We start from the raw sequence: 19308 nt of genomic DNA on the forward strand, positions 1-19308 counted from the left end.
CTCAGCCCTGCTACCATTTTTTATCGGGAGGGGGAGAGATTTGAACCTATGCGAAGCGTGTTCTCTACTGTGGAAGTGGGGGCCCTTCCCTAGAGAATAATTTGAAAGACTTCAGGGTTAACTTTTTAAAGTTTTGTGTTAGAGCAAGCTTTTGGACCAGTAACACCCTAGAGATAAACTAGATCTCCAGGGCTTTTGAGAGTCAGAGATCCCTTCGTCAGATAGTTTTGTGTCGTTTTTGATGCATGACCACTGCTTTTTCTGCCAGGAGATGCTTCAACTCAAGAGACTCCAGGAAATGAGCTGGGGGCGGGGGGCTGTAGGCAAAGCAGGTGCCCTTCTGCTCAGCCGTGGTCCTTCCCCAGATGTACAAGAAAGGAGGACAGTGAAGTACCTAACTTGGGTGTTTTATGCCCCATCAGCCCCTCCCATACAGTCTGGATCCAACCCCAACTAGGGTGGCATCGGGGAGTGACTGTACCGCATACGTAATCCAAGAGTACTTAAGAGTGCTTATGAACGCCACAGTCCACACCAGTGGGACCCAAAAACTCACCCGATGCCTCCAGCATACCACAGAAGTGGACTTTCGGTTTTATTGTGCAGTCGGTTACAAACTTTACGCTAGTCAAGGTTGTAGGAGGGAATAGATGTACCTGAATCTTTAATATTCCATATGCTTGCGGTTTAGTGGTAATATGGCAAAGCAGCAGCCGTGGATGCTGCCAATGTTTGGGTCATTTCCTTTTTGCAAAGAAGTATTTACTTTTTTATTATTATTCCTTTTGCAGTCATGGTGGTTTTAATTTAAGGAATAATTAATCTACATCAGTGATTGTGATGACATCGCTGAGAAGGGAAGTGTTTCATTTTGGATTAATGCTGGCTGGCAAGCTGCCACTTGCCTCTGGCCAGTAGGAGTCTTTTCTAGGCAACCCGGCAGACAAGTTTTTGCGAGGTGGAAGAGCGCTGGTTCCCCCCCCCCCCCCGCTTTCTTCCTCTCTCCTCCCAGGTTCAAGCTATCTGTTCATGTACTTCATGTCGATTGAATTCTACTAGTCTGCTTAGGAGGAGAGAGGCTTATTTAAAATTAGCAAGGACCTCGTAGCTGTTGTGGACATCTTTGCAAGTCAGGATTAATAAATTCCAGAGTGTGTGTGTTTTTATCGGGGAAGAGTAAATACGCACAATCTCGGGACTGTTTTGTCTACGCCATTCACATTGTAGAAAGTTCACAATGTGTCTGCCTTTCCCGTCTCTTTCTCGGAAAACGTGCTTGGCGATATCACTTTAGATAACAGCTGGATCGGAAACAAGCAGCCTTTTATTTGGGGGGCCAAGAGAGGGGGAAGGGAGGACTATTTGTTCTACCTGAAGGATCCTGAATGGGATAAAAAGGAAAGGCAGAAAGGAGCCACACTCCGAGCACCGGCAGCCAAGTCACTGTTCCTGCTGGAACCTTATCGCCATTTCATTCATTGGAAGTAAAGTGTGCTCAAGAGCACCCGTTCCTTGCTGTGTGCCTGGAGGCGGCAGAAGGAGGCGGTGGACGGGTTTCTGCTGGTTTTTATTTATTCAGGCAGCGATGGTGGGAAACCTGCATCAGGCATGCAGCCCAGAACATTTTTAGGGCATTACCCCCATCTGCTCGTCAGATTCTCCGTGAAGATTCTACCTGAGAGCGTTGATTCGCTGTTGCGCTCGCATTTTTACTCTGCAAAGCTCTTGACCGTCGTCATCTCATTCATCTTTACAGTGACATTCCTTGCTTTATTAGGACTGTTGTGCCCATTTTATAGACGGGTGGAGTGGTTGAGAAAAAGGCAACTTGCCTAAATCCTTAGCTGACCTCACCCATGTATGTGTGTGTGTGTTTATAAAATTCACTGGCTGTATTGTTTCTAAGAGCTTGATTTGATCAACCAATAGTACAAGGAATCTGTCTTGTTATTTGCGGTGGCAGCCTAAGAAAAGCCCTCCTGGATAAAACCAATGAACCATCTAATCTATTTATTACGGTGATCATTCCAACACGAGGCACAGGGGGGGTTCCGCACTCCCCCCCCCATTGGTTCTGGCCTCCTACTGCTTCGATTTATCGCCTGATTTCCACACACGTTTCGCCTTTAGTTTTTGCTTCAAGTTTTTAGTTTCCCCCCCAGTTCTTTTGAGACTACTTTTACTCCAATCTTTTTCTGGAAGCCAATTTTGGGTTTTCTTCTCCCACCCACTCCCACCTACCTCCAACCCACTTTTCAATGATAGACCATTCTTGATCACCGAACCACTCCTCTCCCCGCCCCCAATTCCTTTCCCTCCTCCTGGTCTTGTTTTCTGTCTTTTTTAATCATAATTTTCAGTTTTATATTGACCTACCATTGTAACAATACATGCAGCAGATCCTCCGATGCCCCAGCTTCCCTTAAAAAAATTGTCCCTAGACCTTTCCATTGCAGAGATACCTTTTCCCTTATATCTCCACAGGGAAGGTGCTAGAAACTTACTTTTTTTTAAAAAATGAAAGTTGGAAATTCAGAGAATCCTCTGCATGTATTGTAGGTAGGTACATTTAACACTGTGACAATTACCATTTTTTAAAAAAAAAAATTGCAAAAGCCTTGGGGGCCCAGGGGAGGGGGAGTGGCAACTTACGGCACCAGAAAAGCGGCACTGTTTGAAAAGCGCATAGCCACTGCTGCTCCATTTCAACAGAGGTCAGTTTGCCAGCCTCCGCCTCCTAGCTCTATGTCAGGCAGGGTGGGGGTCTCCGTTTTGGACAGGGGGGGGTGGGGCTTTAGGTATGGATGGCAGCACTGCCCCCCTTTTAGGCTTCTCCATGCAAAGACTTCCCCATGTGTTCATTTATTTATTTATTTATTTATTTAAATTCAGCCCTTACAATGATATAACATTACAAGCAAGCACAAAAAAATTTAAAAGGGGAGGTGCTGTGACGTCACTGATGCTGCCGCTGACGATGATGACAGCATCCTCAGTTGAAAATCCTGGTTATTTATGGCATGTGCAGAACAGAATTAATAATCATAATATTCGATTTATATACCGCCCTTCAGGACAACTTAATACCCTCTCAGAGCGGTTTACAAAGTATGCCATTATTATCCCCACAACAACAATCACCCTGTGAGGTTGGTGGGGCTGAGGGAGCTCCAGAGAGCCGTGGCTAGCCCAAGGCTACCCAGCTGGCTTCAACTAGAAGAGTGGGGAATCAAACCCAGCCCTCCAGATTAGAGTCCCACGCTCTTAACCGCTACACCAAACTGGCTCTCAAACCAACTCGCAGTTGTAAAAATGCAAAGGGAGGGCAGACATGCGGAAGAACCATACCCAAAACGATTCCAGTACTTCTGGATCGACTGCTAAGAACACCAGGAATGAATTGAGTGTGCAGACGAGGCTACAGACCCTGCAGCCTTGCCGTGATGTCGGGTGGTGGTGCCTGCGCTGAATTCTCACATTCAAGTCTGGTTCAAGACGGCAGCAGGCTGGTTTCTGCCGCTTGATCCTCATGAGACGTGCCCACTTTGGGACTGAATACACCAGCATTCCAATCACACAGGCAGGGTTATTCTTCAGAAAAAAAACAGAGTGGTACTGTTTTTCATGGCGTGGCCTTTGTTATTGAGATGGGTGCACAGGATCAGTTCCCCAGCCCGAGAGCCACCCCAGGGCAGCACGAAGAGGAACTTCCCCGAGCACTGCAGAGGCTCAGCTTTCTCCCTGCTGTCAGCGGCACAAAAGCTGACGGGCGTCCTCTTGCGCCTCCAGGCCCACTCACTCCACCACCGGTTGTTGTTGCAGGCCCAGAAGAGGATGAGCGTAGCTTGCTTGGGGTAACAAAATGCCCCGAACAGGCCCTTGCGCTACGTGTGTTTTTTGTACTCCAGCAAAGCCTGCCTTTTGTTCCAGGCTTGAGGCCTTGAAATACGTTTGCCAAAATGGTTATTAAACAAGAGGAAACTGTTTTATCTTGGTATTAGTGGTTATCAAGATGAGTTGCAGCCGTTTGCCTGTTTTTGAAATTCAATCTCATCGTGAAGGTAATGTTTCCATTTCAGCTTGAAAGGGGGGATTGTTTCCTCTGTGTGTGTGTGTTGGCGACAGGGCTGCCCCCTTTCTATGGACAGAGGATGCCGTGCAAATAGAAAAACGGCACAGCGCGCAAAGAGAAGGTTTAGGGGCTGCCGTCCACTCACCCACTGGGATAGTTCTCTGTTTGCTGGGTGAGGGTGCTGCGAAGAAATACTCAAAGCTGGGATCCTGTCGCCTGCAGTCCAAAGCGGCACCTCCCCTTCTGCCACCTCACGGTTCTACCAGTCCATTCTGCAGCAAGTTTATAAACCAGGCCTTGCTCTCCGTCCTTTGGAGTCAGGAATCAGATATTCGTATCTTCCCAGCAGTTCTGTAGCACAGCCGGCCCAGCGGGATGCAACCATGCTGGACGAGAACTCCCTTGGTGCTGCTGCTGGTGGGGGGGGGGGGACATCGTAACGTATACCGGAAGCAAATGACTCCCCCAGGACAAGCGGAGAGGAGGATGGAGGGCCCATAACAAGAGGCCAGCTTGAGGAGCCAGGGAGGGAGGTGGCATCCGCTTCCTGAGGCCATTGTACGAGTGCGAGTCCAGAAAAACTGGTCCCACGTCAGAGCCAACCCTGCACCCATCACGAGATGCACATCGGTGTTGGGTCATAACTGGGCGTTTTCTCACCCCTAGTGGAGCTTAAGATGTCCCACCCAATTAACTCCCAGAGGTGGCTCCTGTACAGAGATCCTTAGAGTCCAACTGTGTAAATGACATGTAAGCAGAAATGAGTGTGTCCATCAAGGGTTGGGGAATTTCCTGGTGGACCTGTGAGAAGTCCAAAGGGAGGGGTTGAGGGTGAAGCTTCTACCAGAATAAATGTGCTCCGTGTTTAAGGCATCAAGGACTTTTCTTGTTGATGTTGTCCAAGAGCAGCTGAACAAAGGGAACGTTCTGAAATTTGGAGGGGTAAAGCATATAGGAGGAGAGTGCCGTCGTGTCAGCTGACTTATGCCGACCCCTGATGGGGTTTTCATGGCAGAGGTGGTTTGCCATTGCATGACTTATATTTTGCACTTTGTACTTTTAAAAAACTGTTAAAGATTTTGGATATATACTTAAATTGTGTATACATTTTTGGTTCTGCCTCCTTGATTTTGTAGGTGCCTTAGCTTCTGAGATCTGACAAAGGGTGTTTGTCCTGTATCACATCAGCACCAAAGCACACTAGCCACTATTTCTGTAAAATGGGAATGTCGAGTACTTACTTCCTGGCCTGTATCCAGGCTGGAATGGACATAAAGCTTCTACAAGATCTTTGTGTGCAAAAACTATGTACATACTGAGGAATTGCGGTACCAGTAAGAACCTGTGGAAAGAAAAATCCCTGTGTGCCTGTCCCCCCCCCCCCCCCGCAAGTCTTTAAAACGACAAGATAGTGTTGTACCTTTTAGCTGCTTGCCAAGGTCAGGGACTGGAGTTGTACGAAGTGCAACCTAAGGGCATGTATCTTCCCAACTAAATCTATCCCTCACCCCTCACCCACACACACACACACCCACACACACACACACCCAAGATGAAGGGAACCAAGGAGCAAGCCACAATTTCTTTCAAACAAACCCCACGCAATGAGTGATTCTGCACACTTTGGGTAATGCACTTCCAGTCCTCTTTATAGATCATTTGGAACGTTTTTTTTTTGTGTGCGGAACAAAAAATCCACCTCAAACGATTGATAAAGTGCATTGAAAGTGCATTATCCAACAAGTGCGGAATCAGCCTACAACTGGATGCAGATTTGGGCTGCCTGCAACTTTGTGCAGTCAACATTACCATGAGAACAGCACGCGTGCTCCCCTCTCTGCCCTCCAACAGTTTTGGATTCGCGGTCATTCCACCTTTCCCCCCCTCCATAGTTTCCTGCCAGGATCTCGTCAATCCTGCTTAGGCACTCAGTCCATTGATTCCTTCTACATCCTCACCTGGCACACCTACTTCACTGATGAAGGAAGTTTTTTCTCCAAGATTCACCCGTGTCTGCTTTTGTTTTTTGTTTTTTAATTGTCCAGGAGAAAGAACGGAACGCCAGGAGAAAAAAGAAGAAAAACCCTACTGTCCAGAACGAGGAAGCTGCCTTCCCACCAGCTGCCGAAGACGAGGAGATGGGTCAGGACGGGTCAGGCACCAGTGGCAACGAGGAGGAGATGGCCGAGGAGGCAGAAGGTAAGGGGGTTTCTCTTGAGCAAAGTGGTGTCCGTTGGCCGGTGGCAGGCAGGTGAGCCCTCTGCCCGGTCAAGCGAGATGGTGCGAGAGGCTTTCTCTGTAGCCTGGGAAATGTCACTGCTTCCACACATCTGCCAACACAGTTCCCAGGAGGGAGAGGAGGAAGTGGGGCAGCCTGAGGACATGTAAGGGGTGAAACTTTCACATCGTGCCTGAGATGCAGAAAACTCGACATTTGACTGCCGTATGTTGGGTGAGCGCAGCAGACAGCCGGTTTTGGTCACATAAACATTGGTTTGCATTGTGCTTGCAAGGTTTTGCAAAACATTTATTTTGGGATATAGTGCGCCCGCTGGGGGAGTCTGACCATGTAGAGTAGACGACGTTCGGAGTAAACGACGGTCCGTGCAGATTTTGCTTTTAAAATTCTGGTGCTTTTCCTTGCAATAGCTGAAAAAGTAAAGTGCTAAACCGCTCCAAGAAATCATTCAGTGCACATCCTGCCTACCTATGAATGGCCTTCAACCCAGGTCAGATGGTTCAGACGCCTGACTTTTTCTTGCTTTTTGAATCAGGTGAACCAGTTCAGTATTTTTTGATCTTAGGGTTACACAGGTATGGTTTAGTGGTTAGAGAGTTGGACTAGGATCTGAGAGACCCGGGTTTGAATCTCCACTCTGCCATGAAAGCCTGCTGAGTGATTTTGGGCAGATAATAGACTCTCGGACAAACCTACCTCACTGGGTTGTTGTGAGGATAAAATGGAGGAGAGGAGAGCGACATAAGCCACTTTGGGTCCCCGTTGGGGAGAATGGCAGCATGTAAATGAAGTGAACAAACAAATAATACAGTCCAGTAGCACCTTTAAGACTAACCAACTTTATTGTGGCATAAGCTGTCGAGAACCACCGCTCTCTTTGTCAGATGAATCATCAGACAAAGAGAGCTGTGGTTCTCGAAAGCTTTTGCTACAGTAAAGTTGGTTAGTCTTAAATAGGTGCTGCTGGACTCTACTATTTTTCAACTGCAGACTAACATAGCTCTCCCCTGGATCTATGACCAAACAAAGAATAAAATTTTATTTCTGTTGCTGACAACAGTAGCTACCTACCTAGCCATCATCTCTCTCTGCAACATCTGGTTGTATTTATTTGTGTTGTGGTGTGTTAAGAGTGCCCCATCCCTCCCTCCCTCCCACCACCACAGCAGAGAAATGCAGATCACCATGATGTTAACAACGTAGATGCTACGTTGATTTTGCAGAGGGAGAAGGCAGAGGCAGAGACGACATTTTGGGCCAGCAGACATATTTTTAGTGTTAAGTGTAGTTTGGGTCACAGCAGCCACGGAACTTACACGCCAATGAAATACAGAATGTGGTGATATCGCCCTACTCCAAGCAAGCCATTTTCCTTTTTAAGTGACACCACAGAGAGAAGTGAGAGGGGGGTGGGATGAGAGGACAAAATGAAAATGGTCAGCTGTAGCTATTTCTCAGGCGGAAGCCAATCCAGCAAGCTTGGGGAAAATGCATGTAATTTATAACAGTCAACCTGTTTAACTTCTACAGGAGAGATTTAATAACTTAACAATCCCACCCCACCCCCAGCACTGCAGGCAAGGGCTAATGGCATGCGCGACTGGAAATCAATGCTAAGTCTTTTTGGCACGTTACAAGGCAAATTCAAGGTAAATTTTCTATGTCAGGTTGACAGACAGGGTGATTCAGAGAGGCCAGTGGAAAAACGTTGCCTTAATTCAGATTGGGGCATAGCAGCGTATCCAGGGGTCATTTCTTAGAAAAAGAGCTGCAGGAACTCATTAACATAATTCATTCGCCTCACCAGAAGTGTGTCATTGGCATACCTGATTTGCATATGCCACACCCCCTGGCCTCACCTATCCTGGCTGGTTTGGACCCAATCCTGGCCATTCAGGGCCGAAATTGGGCCCCAAATGGCAAAAAGGGGCTGAAAATGGCTGAAAAGGGGCCCAAAATGTTCAGAATTGGGCTGCTGTTGAGCGGGAGAGTGATCCACCACCCATAAGAGGCCCAATCCTGGCCGTTTTGGGACCAATCCTGGCTGTTTTAGACCCAATCCTGGCCATTTTGGGCCCAATCCAGGCCAAAATGGGCCCCAAACGGCCCAAAATCAGCTGGGCGGGGCCCCCTGACATGTGACCTCTTTGGAGAACTACCGGAACGGCGTTCCTGCACGTTCCCCCTCGAAATGAACCCTGAGCGTATCAGATGCTAAGGACACACACAGTAAGGAGGATTGCTCGACAGAATTGGGAGCCTTGTAACGTGGGACAGCTTCGCTTCTACATAACTTAAGTCGGGCGGCAGGGCCAGGGCGGGGGGGGGGGGGGACTGACTTATCTGGAGCAGGCTATCGAGCTGAGCAGACCTTTGAGCCGAGGTGGCCAAAATGTCACAGGAGCAGAAATGTCAGGTCAGCCTTCTGCCTCAGCAGTTTGTCATTTGACATTTGGGAGGCATTTCAGCATAGTGAATACCAAGGTGGTGTGTGTGTGTGTGTGTGTGTGTGTTTGGAAAGGCCTGGAGACGGTTTCATCACACCAGGGCTCCTCCAGCGTCTCTTGAATGATATTACTGGCTCTTCCTCCAGGCACATCGCCAGTCTGTATCTTCGTTCCACATCAGCTGGCCTCCTGCGCATCCCATCCCTGCTGGAACTTCACTGCACTGAAAAATAAGGAAGCTTTAATGTGGGGTTAAAACCCCAAACTCTAGCATTTTTCTAAGCTGAGAACATCAACGGATAGATACAATTTTTTCCCCCTCTCCAGCGGAGTTGTGACCAAACTCACCCCCAGCTTAAATATTGTAAATTCCTTCCTCCTGGTCTGTTTTTTGACAGGGGGTGTGGTAAAGACTTTCACAGATTCATGACAAGCAAATAAAACTTCCAGGGGTGCTTGGAATTTGGTTGGGGAAGCCAAAAATGTGAAACGCTTCTAGGTTTGCCCAGGCCGTGCAGATATAATTCCACTTCGAATCATTCGAATTCTGACAAGTCCCCAGAAAATGCTTTGCTTCCTTTTGTAAGATTCCTGCCTGTCTACCAGCTTGTGATGTCCTTTAATCCCCCAGCTAATATGTTTTGAGCCAAGCCCCCTAAGATTATGAATGCCTCACTCTGAATTCCTTGCACCTGGAAATGTCTGAATATATTGCAGAATGTGGTGAGGTCATCCCCCCCCCACCCCAACCCACAATTCTGGCTTTATGCCTCGGTTTCTCCTCCAGTTGTAACAACATTTATTCGAAGCCTCCATTTTAAAGCGCTCACACACATACACAAACTCACTCTGCCATCCTTTCAGTTCCTTTCTTGGATGGAATCCCAGAGTCAGGGCGGGGTGAGGAACTCAGTCCCCTCCACCCCACCAGCATGAATTTCAAACCTCCATGTGTGTGCCAGAAAGGATATATAAAGATACACACTATAAGCTTTTCTTCCGCTGCGCCAAAAATTCCAGATTCTGCGCCAAGACAGCACAAATTCTGCACTCGCAACAAACAAGGCAGATACAGTGTGTGAAAAAAGGAGTGCTTGTCTCCAGGTTCATTTTGCATGATTGTGGCCTAACATGTATAGAATACAAGGTCTTTTAGAGCATCCCCCAAACTATGCGTAGGGGGGGTGTTGTTCCGATTGTCTCCTGAACGGCTTGGGTAACTTTAAATGACCCAGCCATGCAAGCAGGGGCTGACTATGTGAATCATGGCCACATAATTTGAAAACCTTCTCCTGGAAGGATGTCAGTTCCACTACGGCTGGTCTAACCCCCATCCATAATATTTGGTCATCCAAACATTACTCTCAGCCACTTGCCTGGAAATGGTTTCCCACCCAGCTTGTATTGGGAAGCCTAAGGTGTCAAGGTATTCTTATTCAGTGGGTTGACACATAGATCAGAGAATGTTTTCCAAGTCACTAAAAAGCCTTTAAAAAAAAAAACTGGAGACAACTTCTGTTAACAGAAATGTCATATGATAGTGATTCCATGTGAGCAGTGGCGTGGCATGGAGGGCCATCTAAACTCCCCTCTGTCTGGAGATCAGGGGGCGGGGCCACCAGCCCATGTGACCATTTTCAAGAGATGCCGGAACTCCGCTCCACCGCGTTCCCGCTGAAAAAAAGCTCTGGTGCTATCTCTGTTAACTTTTAGATGGCAGGCAATATTTCTGTTGCTTACCAATGCTTTTAATCAGTATCTAAATCTGCTTCTTTTAATTATGTATTGTGTTTTTATTGCTGCATTTGTTTATTATTACTTAAAGTTGATTTTATGCTGTTTGTGGATTTTATCTGCCCCACTGAGAGCTATTTTAATAGAAAGATAGGAGAAGAATTCTTAAATAAATTGCCACGAGGCAGCTCCCGTATTGCTCGTGGGAATTGCAGTGCAGTCCTTCAGCGGACCTGGCAGAGTTGCACCCGTCTTAGGATTCCTCTTTCCTAGTACTAGACAAGCTCATTTGTATTTGCTTCAGAAATCGCTGCTATCCTCAGATTGAGGAGTTCCATGTTCCTAGAGGTCCATCACGTCCCTTCCCTTTTGAACTTCTGGAAACTTATGAACACTGTTTTGTTCTGAAGGAGACTTGGCATTTGTATTGCCTGAAGCTATTTTGTCCTGTAGAGACTTTTGCTAGCTGTTGAGTTTATTACTTTTCCTTTGTTTTTCATCAGTCCTTCTTTTTAAAGTATGTTTGGTGTTATCTTGTGATTCCCCCCCCCCCGCTGCCATTTGCTGTCCTTTTAGATCTTTCAGATTTCTTTTAAAATCTGTTTTACAGTGTTTTAATTGCTTGTTGTGAGCCGTGTAGGGTTTCCAGCTCCAAGCTGGGAAATTCCTGGAGATCTTGAGGGTGAAACCTGGAGAAACCTAGAGAAAGTGGGGTTTGGGGAGGGAAAGGACCTTGGTATGGCATAATTCCATAGAGTCCACCCCCCAAAGTAGCCATTATCTCCAGGTGAACTGATCTCTGGCCTGGAGACCAGTTGTAATTCCGGGAAATCTCCAGCCACTACCTGGAGGCTGGCAACCCTAGAGCCACGTCGCATACCACTTTCAATGGCAGAAAGGCGGGAGATAAATCTTCTAAATAAAATAAATACATACAATATTTTGGCACCCTCCGTGAGGTGGAAGTTTCAAATAGCAGCACCAGCTCCCCCAAACACCTTGTGATAAAAAATATAATATTTATACAAGTGACAATTTGGCACTTGTTTCACTCAGCTCTAATTGCTTCACTCAGCTCTAATGCCAAAGCCAGCCCTGGTACAGTTTACCCTAAAATGACAAGCATTTTAAATTATTTTAATTTTTTTATTGTAAATTTTCAATTTTATTATTAGCTGTGCAGGGCAGAGCAGGGGGAAGGGCTTTTTGGCTAAAAGACGGCATGCAAAAGCAATGAATAAATTTTGAGGGCCACTTCACACAGCCGCGTAGCTTGTAAGATAAAAGGCAGATACACACAGAGACAATTTAACTTTGCTCCTGAGCAGAATTTCTGTCGTCCAGGCCTTGAATAATATACCGCATGTTCACTGTCCAACTGTGAGGTAATTTTTGTTTTAAAAAAGGCAAATGTGCAACGGGTCCCTTCCCCCGCAAAGGTTTGTGTTTGGAATGATCTGCACTTCCATTTTAGGAGAACATTTGAGTTTCTAGACAATTCTGATCTTTTAATGATTAACCTGCCCTGAAACTCTGTTAGGATTGGAAAGGGATGGAGGAGTTGTTCTTTTATTCTTATTGACCATGACCCTGCGTTTCTCTTCGCTTTGAGTGCAATGTTTTTTTCAAAAGAAACATTTTTAGCAGGGAGGCGCTCTTGATTTCTTCACAGATGGACTGATTTGGGAGGGGTTTTTTTGGCAACCCTCAGAAATGCGAGGCTGAATTGTTTTTCTTGCTTTAAAAAAACGGGAAAGACCTTGCTCTCTAGGCAGAACCGAGGAAGATTCCTTAGAACAGCCTGGATGAAGTTTAAAGAAAATGAGAGAGAGAGAGAGAGAGAGAGAGAGAGAGAGGGTGGAGGATGTTGTGGGGACATTTTGGTTTATTTTTTTTTTTCCTAAACAAGTTTTGGGGAATCAAAATAAGCAGGTGGTCTCTACCTGCCTGACTTCAAACCCGTGCATCTTATTTTCAAAGTTTGAAATCCCAACCGTTCAAAGGGGATCAGGAAATATGTTATGAATATTGGATACCCTTCTTTCTACAGATAACTTGGGTAAAAAAAAATTAGATGGGGCGAAGCCACTGTCAAGACAAAGTGCCCTGAGGTATCAATAGTAGGTGACAGGTATGGGAGAAATGCTCTAAATTAATAAATAAAGGCCTTCTTTAGCAGTGTTTGACAGTCACAATCAGTACTGTTAAACAGAGAGTAGACCCTTTTTAATATGTTTTTGAAATGTAACCTGTCTGTCACATTTTTCTCCTCGCTTTTTCCTAAGGAGCCCAGGATGGCATATATAAGAAGTCCCCCCTTCCTTTTTATCGTTACAACAGTCCTGCGAGGAAAGAAGCTGAGAGAGACCTAGGGTTGCTAGCCTCCAGGTGGTGGCTGGAGAGCTACCAGAATTACAACTGATCTCCAGCCAACAAAGATCAGTTCCCCTGGAGAAAATGGCTGCTTTGAAGGGTGGACTCTATGGCATTAAATCTAAATCCCACCTTCTCCAGTCTCCATTCGCAAAATCTCCAGGAATTTCCATTCCCAGAACCACCAAACCACACTATTTCATGTGCTCCACTGGCTCAAAATATACAACCCAACCCCTTTACCAACAGTGGGTCAAGCTCAGTAATTGTTGTTTTGTTGCTGTTGTTTTTACAGCTTTACTGATTGTGAAAGGAAGCCCATTTGGCAGCCTCTGTGCTGAGAGCAGGGAAATATTTGAAATAGGCAAATAGTGGTTAATAAAAGTCAACACCGTTTAGAAGTAAAGACTCATTCGTTGTGAGATGCTCAGCGCTTGGCACACTGTACCAGCTGCTTTAAGATGCAACACAAGAACATATATGCATGCACACACACACACACACACACACACCTTTAAAAAACAGTTTTGTTTTCCTTACTACTGAAACCATCAGGAAACCCTTTACCACACCTGGGTTCATTAGATTGCCTGGGACCAGAAAATACTGCTTCAGGCAGTGATGACAGCCAGAGACTGCTTGTTAGCAATCCCTTGGGGACAGCATTGGAAAAATGCAGATCCCCCCCCCCAAAATCTTGCTTGCAGATAAAGTGGGGATTAAAATTAGTGACTTTCTAAAATTTGATCTACTGAGAGCCAGTGCGATGTAATGGGTAGAATTTTGGACTAGGATCTGGGAGATCCAGGTTCAATTCCACACACATTGGATAATGCACTTTCAATGCACTTTAGCAATCCTTTGGAAGTGGATTTTTTGTTTCACACATGAAAACCCAGTTCCAAATGATCACTAAAGAGCATTGAAAGTGCATTATCCAATGTGTGTGGAAGCAGCCTTTGCCATGGAAGCTTGCTGGATGACCTTAGAGCAGTCCCAGATGCTTAGCCTAACCTACCTCACAGGGTAGTTGTGCGGATAAAATGGAGGAGAGGAAAATAACATAAGCCACGTTGTGCCCCCGTTGGGGAGAAAGGCAGGATATAAATGGAATTTAAAAAATAAAGTGAATGTGATCACAGGGCAAGACAGGGGGGATAGTTTATTCTGGATTCATTAACATAGATTGGAAGTGTGACTTTATGAATGACACACTGATGAATTTAGTCCTTTCTAAATAACTTGCCCAGCAAATTGTTTCTCGTACTATTAAAACTGCACCCTGCATTTATTTTTAAGTCATGGGAATTCTCAAGTAATTCCAAACTACATTATACAGGAAAGGTTCTGCTTACGTTTGATTTACTTCATTTGTTTTTTGAATGACCACTTCAAAAGGAAGTGTATTGGAAATCTATTTCAAACAGTATATTTACAATGAAAAACAGCTTAGGGCACATTAAAAATTTTAAAATGGAACTAAGAAGTTTAGGGACATTGTCAAGTTTCTGGCATTGCAGTACTCCATATTTAGTTTGTAGACAGCACAGACAACATGCTAGAAAGACAGTGGTAGAAAGTCAGTACTTAGAAATAAACAGTAATGTTTTTGTCTGGGCTTAATTATCCAGCACTAAATAATGCATTCTCCATTCACTCTGCAGTAAAATCAAATCTTTTTGAAGGTTCTGGGAGAGGCCTTCTCTGGCCCGGTATTTTGTGCATGATAAATGATACCAAGCCATATAAATGGAAAATCTTTAGAGTGTTTTTTTTTAATTTAATTCCAGCTGCAGTAAATAACAGCTCCGACACAGAGAGTCTTCCCTCTCCAAGACCTGAAGCCAAAGAAAATGCAGAAAATGGGCCCAAACCAACCCCTGAAACCAGGAATGATGCGGAAGAGCCACCTGCTGTCAAGATGGAGGAGGCCACAAATTCACCGGCAGCAACTCCCACACCCCCTACCACCCAGTTGCCCGAGGAGGCCTCTACAGAGCCGGCCAGCAGCGAAGAGAAGCCACAGGAGGAACCAGTGGTCGATGTGGTGAAAACCGAGGAGCCAGAGGAAAAGCCCAAGAGCCCAGAGCCAAACCAGGGCGACATCAAAATGGAGGAAGGGGAGGACTTCCAGGAAGAGGATAAGGCGAACAACAAGCAAACGGAGGAGAACCACAACGGCAACAATGTGCCAGTGGGGAGCGAGGGGGCACCCAAACCTGAAAAGGAGAACCACAAAACTGGGAAAACGGGAGGGGCCAATCCTGACAGTGACTCCAGCGCCACGTGCAGCGCAGACGAGATGGACGAACATGATGCTCCGGACAAAAACAAGTAAGCGAGGAGCAGGGCACGGGCAGCAGCGAGAAAAACCTTGCAGTGGGCTAGGATTCCCGTGCAGTCAGATACACATCATAAAACTCCCCGTTACTGACAGTGCAATCCTAAACCGAGTTATGCTGTTTAGGATTGTGCTGTTGGTTACCTGGGCACCTAAAATGTCAATATTGGTCTTGGGATATTTGAAAATGTTTTTCCAGCACTGGATAAAGGCTGATTTAGGGGGAGCGGCAGTACCTGACCGCTGATGGCAGGTGGAGGGATTTCAGATGTATGACTTTATGGATCAAAACTGCCATTGAAATGGGGTTTATGCTGGGGGCGGGGCTGGGGGACCGGACAAGGCAGGTAGTTCTGTATCAGTTTATAACTGGGGCTTTGTAAGATTCTGCTTCTATCTTCCAGAAATGTCTTTGGCCAGAAACATTCCAATTATGTAGTTCTACATAAATCGTACCAGGGCTCATTTCGAGGGGGAACGCACAGAAACGCAGTTCCAGCAGTTCCCCAAAGAGGTCACATGTCAGGTGGCCCCGGCCACCTCTCGGCCGTTTTGGGCCTGTTTTGGCCTGGATTGGGGCCCGAAATGGCCTGGATCGGGCCTCTGATGGGTGGTGGATCACTCTCCCGCTCATCAGCAGCCCGATCCTGACCATTTTGGGCCCCTTTTCAGCCATTTTCAGCTCCGTTTTGCCATTTTGGGCCCAATTTCGGCCCTGAATGGCCAGGATTGGGTCCAAAACAGCCAGAATAGGTGGCGTCAGGGGGTGTGGCATATGCAAATGAGTTATACTAATGACACACTTCTGGTGATGGCAAGAGGCATGGCATATGCTAATGAGTTATGCTAATGCGTTATGCTAATGAGTTCCTCCAGTTCTTTTTCTACGAAATGGCCCCTGAATAGTAGTGTCTGTGTTGCTTAGATCTGCATACTTTTGTCTCACACTATTCAGGCTTTCAAATAATTTGGAAATTATTTTTGGCAAGGGGGTGAGTGGAACTGTGGGAAGGAAATGCTAGGGACGCACGTGAGGTTTTTCCCTCCACCACGCGAACCAGGGCTAGAGTCTTCGCATCCTGAGTTATGTGGAGACGAGCTCTGCATTTTGCTGCTAGGAGGCCAGGCTGCGTTTGTGGCCAGAGAAAGGGCAGAATGTGGCTTCCTGAACACCCGCGGGACGGCAGGCGCATCTTCCTTGGCAGCAGGAAGAATCCTGTGGATGGGCACTATTCCTCAGACCAGTGGCTTAAAAATAAGGCCGACTTTTACTGTCCTCGGTGGGTTTTGCACCTGCTGAATGATTTGTAGTGCCCTGCCTCTTTTGAGTGTTGTGTTGCCAGTGATGGTAATTGAAAGGGCAGCTTTATGGGCCCTGGTGCTTAGACTGTTTGGGATCGATGCCCATTGTCAGGGGTTAAAGGAGGTCATATGCCGCAATACGGTCACGTCCCGTACCAGTGGCCTGTTCTTGATGAGGACAACAGTCTGCTTTCTCTGGGTGACAGGTGATTTGTGGTCTAGTGCACAGCCTCGGTCAATTTCATTAAGTGCCTCTTGGATCCATACTCATGTACAGCCGTTCATCACGCAGTGGGGTCGACCATTCTTGCAGGGGGGAGGGAAAAACACAAGCGCTCAGGTTCATCGGGGTCACAAATTGTTCCTTCTGGTGGAAGCCAGCCAGATATGAAACAAATGGTAAAGAAGAGTGCGTTTTCAAAGTTGCCAGTGGGGTTAGTAGCTCTTAGGCCTCTCCTTAAGGGGCTGGGGAACGTCTTCTAGGACTTACGACTATACAGAGACAACTACAGAGAGGAACTTTGAAAAAATAAATGACACAAACGTGCTGAATCACTCTGCAGTTAGTGGAGGCCACCAACCTCTCGGACCCCCCCCCCCCCCCCGTGCAGGGGACCGCCTTTTGGGGATTCCAGTCTGGTTAGTTTCTGTAAGAAGCCACTTTGGCTCTGTGGCTTCTGGTCTTCTGCTCTTCTACCTCTCAACGTGAGCTGGGTGTAAATATTGGGAGGCAAGGTTCTACTAGTAGTAAAAAGAAAAAAATCAGATTTCCCACAAAATGTAATAATATAACAATTACGATGATGGTGCGATGGGAGGAAAAGGTTGGAGGCTGTGTTGTTACATGATCAGCTTGTGGGCTACGAGTAAGAGAAACCACAAGTCATGAATGTATGAACAGTGAGGATGGGCAGTACACATAAGGAAAAATGTCCTGGATCAGACCAAGGGTCCACTTTGTCCAGCGTCCTTTTTTCTAGAGTTATTTGGCTGGATGAAGTCCAGCCAGATACCTCTGAGAAACCCATAAGCAGGGCACAGACCCTCCTTGATCTACCCCAAGCCCTTTGTATCCTCTGGCTGATTCCGCACACGTTGGATAATGCACTTTCAATGCACTTTATCAGTCGTTTGAGGTGGATTTTTCGTTCCACACACAAAAAAATCCATTCCAAATGATCTATAAAGAGGATTATCCAACCTGTGCGGAATCACGTCTAACCATAAAGGTTCCATCTAGTGGCCACAGCTAATGGTCTTTGATAAACATGTTCCGTTGTGTGGCTCAGTGGTGGGACCCAACTGCCAACCCATATCCCCCGTTTTCTGTACTTTTCAGCAGCAATTAGAAAACAAGCGTGAAGCCTGATCCCAAAGGCAGCACAAGCGTCCCTGTTTGAGCTCTGCTGTGGACCGGACGAGGGGGGGGGGTGAGACTAAAGCATAGCTTGGAGGAATGGTGCGCTTCCTTCCATCGTTCTGTAAGTCTCATTGGCTGTTGCCAAGCCAGAGCAAAGATAATAGCAACTTTTAACTCTTCCTAGTTTTTTTTTTTTTAAAAAGTAGTCCCCAAAGATAATTATCTTTACATATATATTTTATAAGGGTTGTTGGCAGAGCTGGGAATGAAAGTTCAGCGCTAGGTCATGCTAAATATAAATGAGCACACGAGGCCGGCCCACGCAGACATAAGTTAACTATTGCCAGTTCATAGCTAAGGGAGAATTCAGTATGTTCGATGGTAAGAATGAGCGAGAGTGCCAAGCAGAAACCGTATCTTCTTCACCAGGTAGCTTAAAGCCTCCGGGGACAGCAACCTTGCTAGTTGTACCTGTTACGAGTAGGCGAGTCAGCGCTTCTTATCCTCCTCCATCAACTCCCAAAACCTCGTGTGGGTGTCCTTGTTCCCCAGAAGAGAATGCCCCCCCCTTCTCCAGGTTACGGACTATGAGGAGCGTGGACTTGGGAGAATGTAGTGGCAGATATCCGAGCTGGTAGGATGGGCTGCGCCGCTTCAGACAGCAGCTCCCAAGTCCACATTTTAGAATGCTTCTCGGTGTTCAAAATTCACGGCAAGTAGAAAACCAGCAAAACAAAGTGAGGAGGGAAAAACCTTTCTCCCCACTGTAGCGGTTTTCTGTTTGCAGGGAGTTTTCCTCCACAAAAGAACATTCAGAGCTGGAAATCCATGCCTGCCGTCTGAAGTGGTATGATCTACCATCCCATGGCCTTGATACTTCATTCTCTTGCATGTGTGAATCAGGTCTTAAGTGTTGCCAGTGTAGGATGAGCTGTACTGAAAGAAACCTGAGCATCCATTTTTCAAAAAGAGACATCCTTTTGGCTTCCTGGAGCAAGAAGATCTCAGAAAGTTGAAGAGCTCTGATAGGATCTTCAGTGCTAAACAAATTACCCGACACTCAGTTGGTTATCCCACTCCTTGAAAGCAGAGGGTAAGGAAAGAGTCTTTTTTTGATCTAGCAGCTCTGCTCCTACAAACGGAGATATTTTCATTGTATGAATAAACCAACGTAGGAAAGAGAAAGTGTCAGTAGCAGTAACCATGCAAATGATGCTACTCAAGCAAGGATTTGAGCCAAACAGGTGACAGGTCTTACTGAGGCAATGGAAAGGGCTTCAGACCTTTGAGAGCCAGGCAGAAGCGCTCGCAGGTTTCAGGTGGCTCTCTAGTTGAGGCTGCTCCCTAACGTTAAAGACTGGAGGTAGGTCAGGATCCTTCCGTCTCTCAGACCCCTTAAGTGTACCTCTCCCAGTTTCTTCTCAGGTTACCTCTCCTTAA

The 19308-nt window shown here is 46.4% G+C and overlaps 1 protein-coding gene across 10 annotated transcripts in view; it reads left to right on the top strand.

Moving 5' to 3' along the window:
• Positions 1-19308, top strand: part of NCOR2 (nuclear receptor corepressor 2) — a 386637-nt gene that overhangs the window by 290118 nt on the left and 77211 nt on the right. For all 10 annotated transcript variants that reach the window (XM_054996728.1, XM_054996729.1, XM_054996722.1 and 7 more), the window contains 2 exons: positions 6118-6271; positions 14656-15199. In XM_054996728.1, the coding sequence (XP_054852703.1) occupies positions 6118-6271; positions 14656-15199 (698 nt within the window). The remainder of the gene's footprint in view (positions 1-6117; positions 6272-14655; positions 15200-19308) is intronic.

This window comes from Eublepharis macularius, chromosome 13, assembly GCF_028583425.1.
Source record: "Eublepharis macularius isolate TG4126 chromosome 13, MPM_Emac_v1.0, whole genome shotgun sequence".
Classification (NCBI taxonomy): Eukaryota; Metazoa; Chordata; class Lepidosauria; order Squamata; family Eublepharidae; genus Eublepharis; species Eublepharis macularius.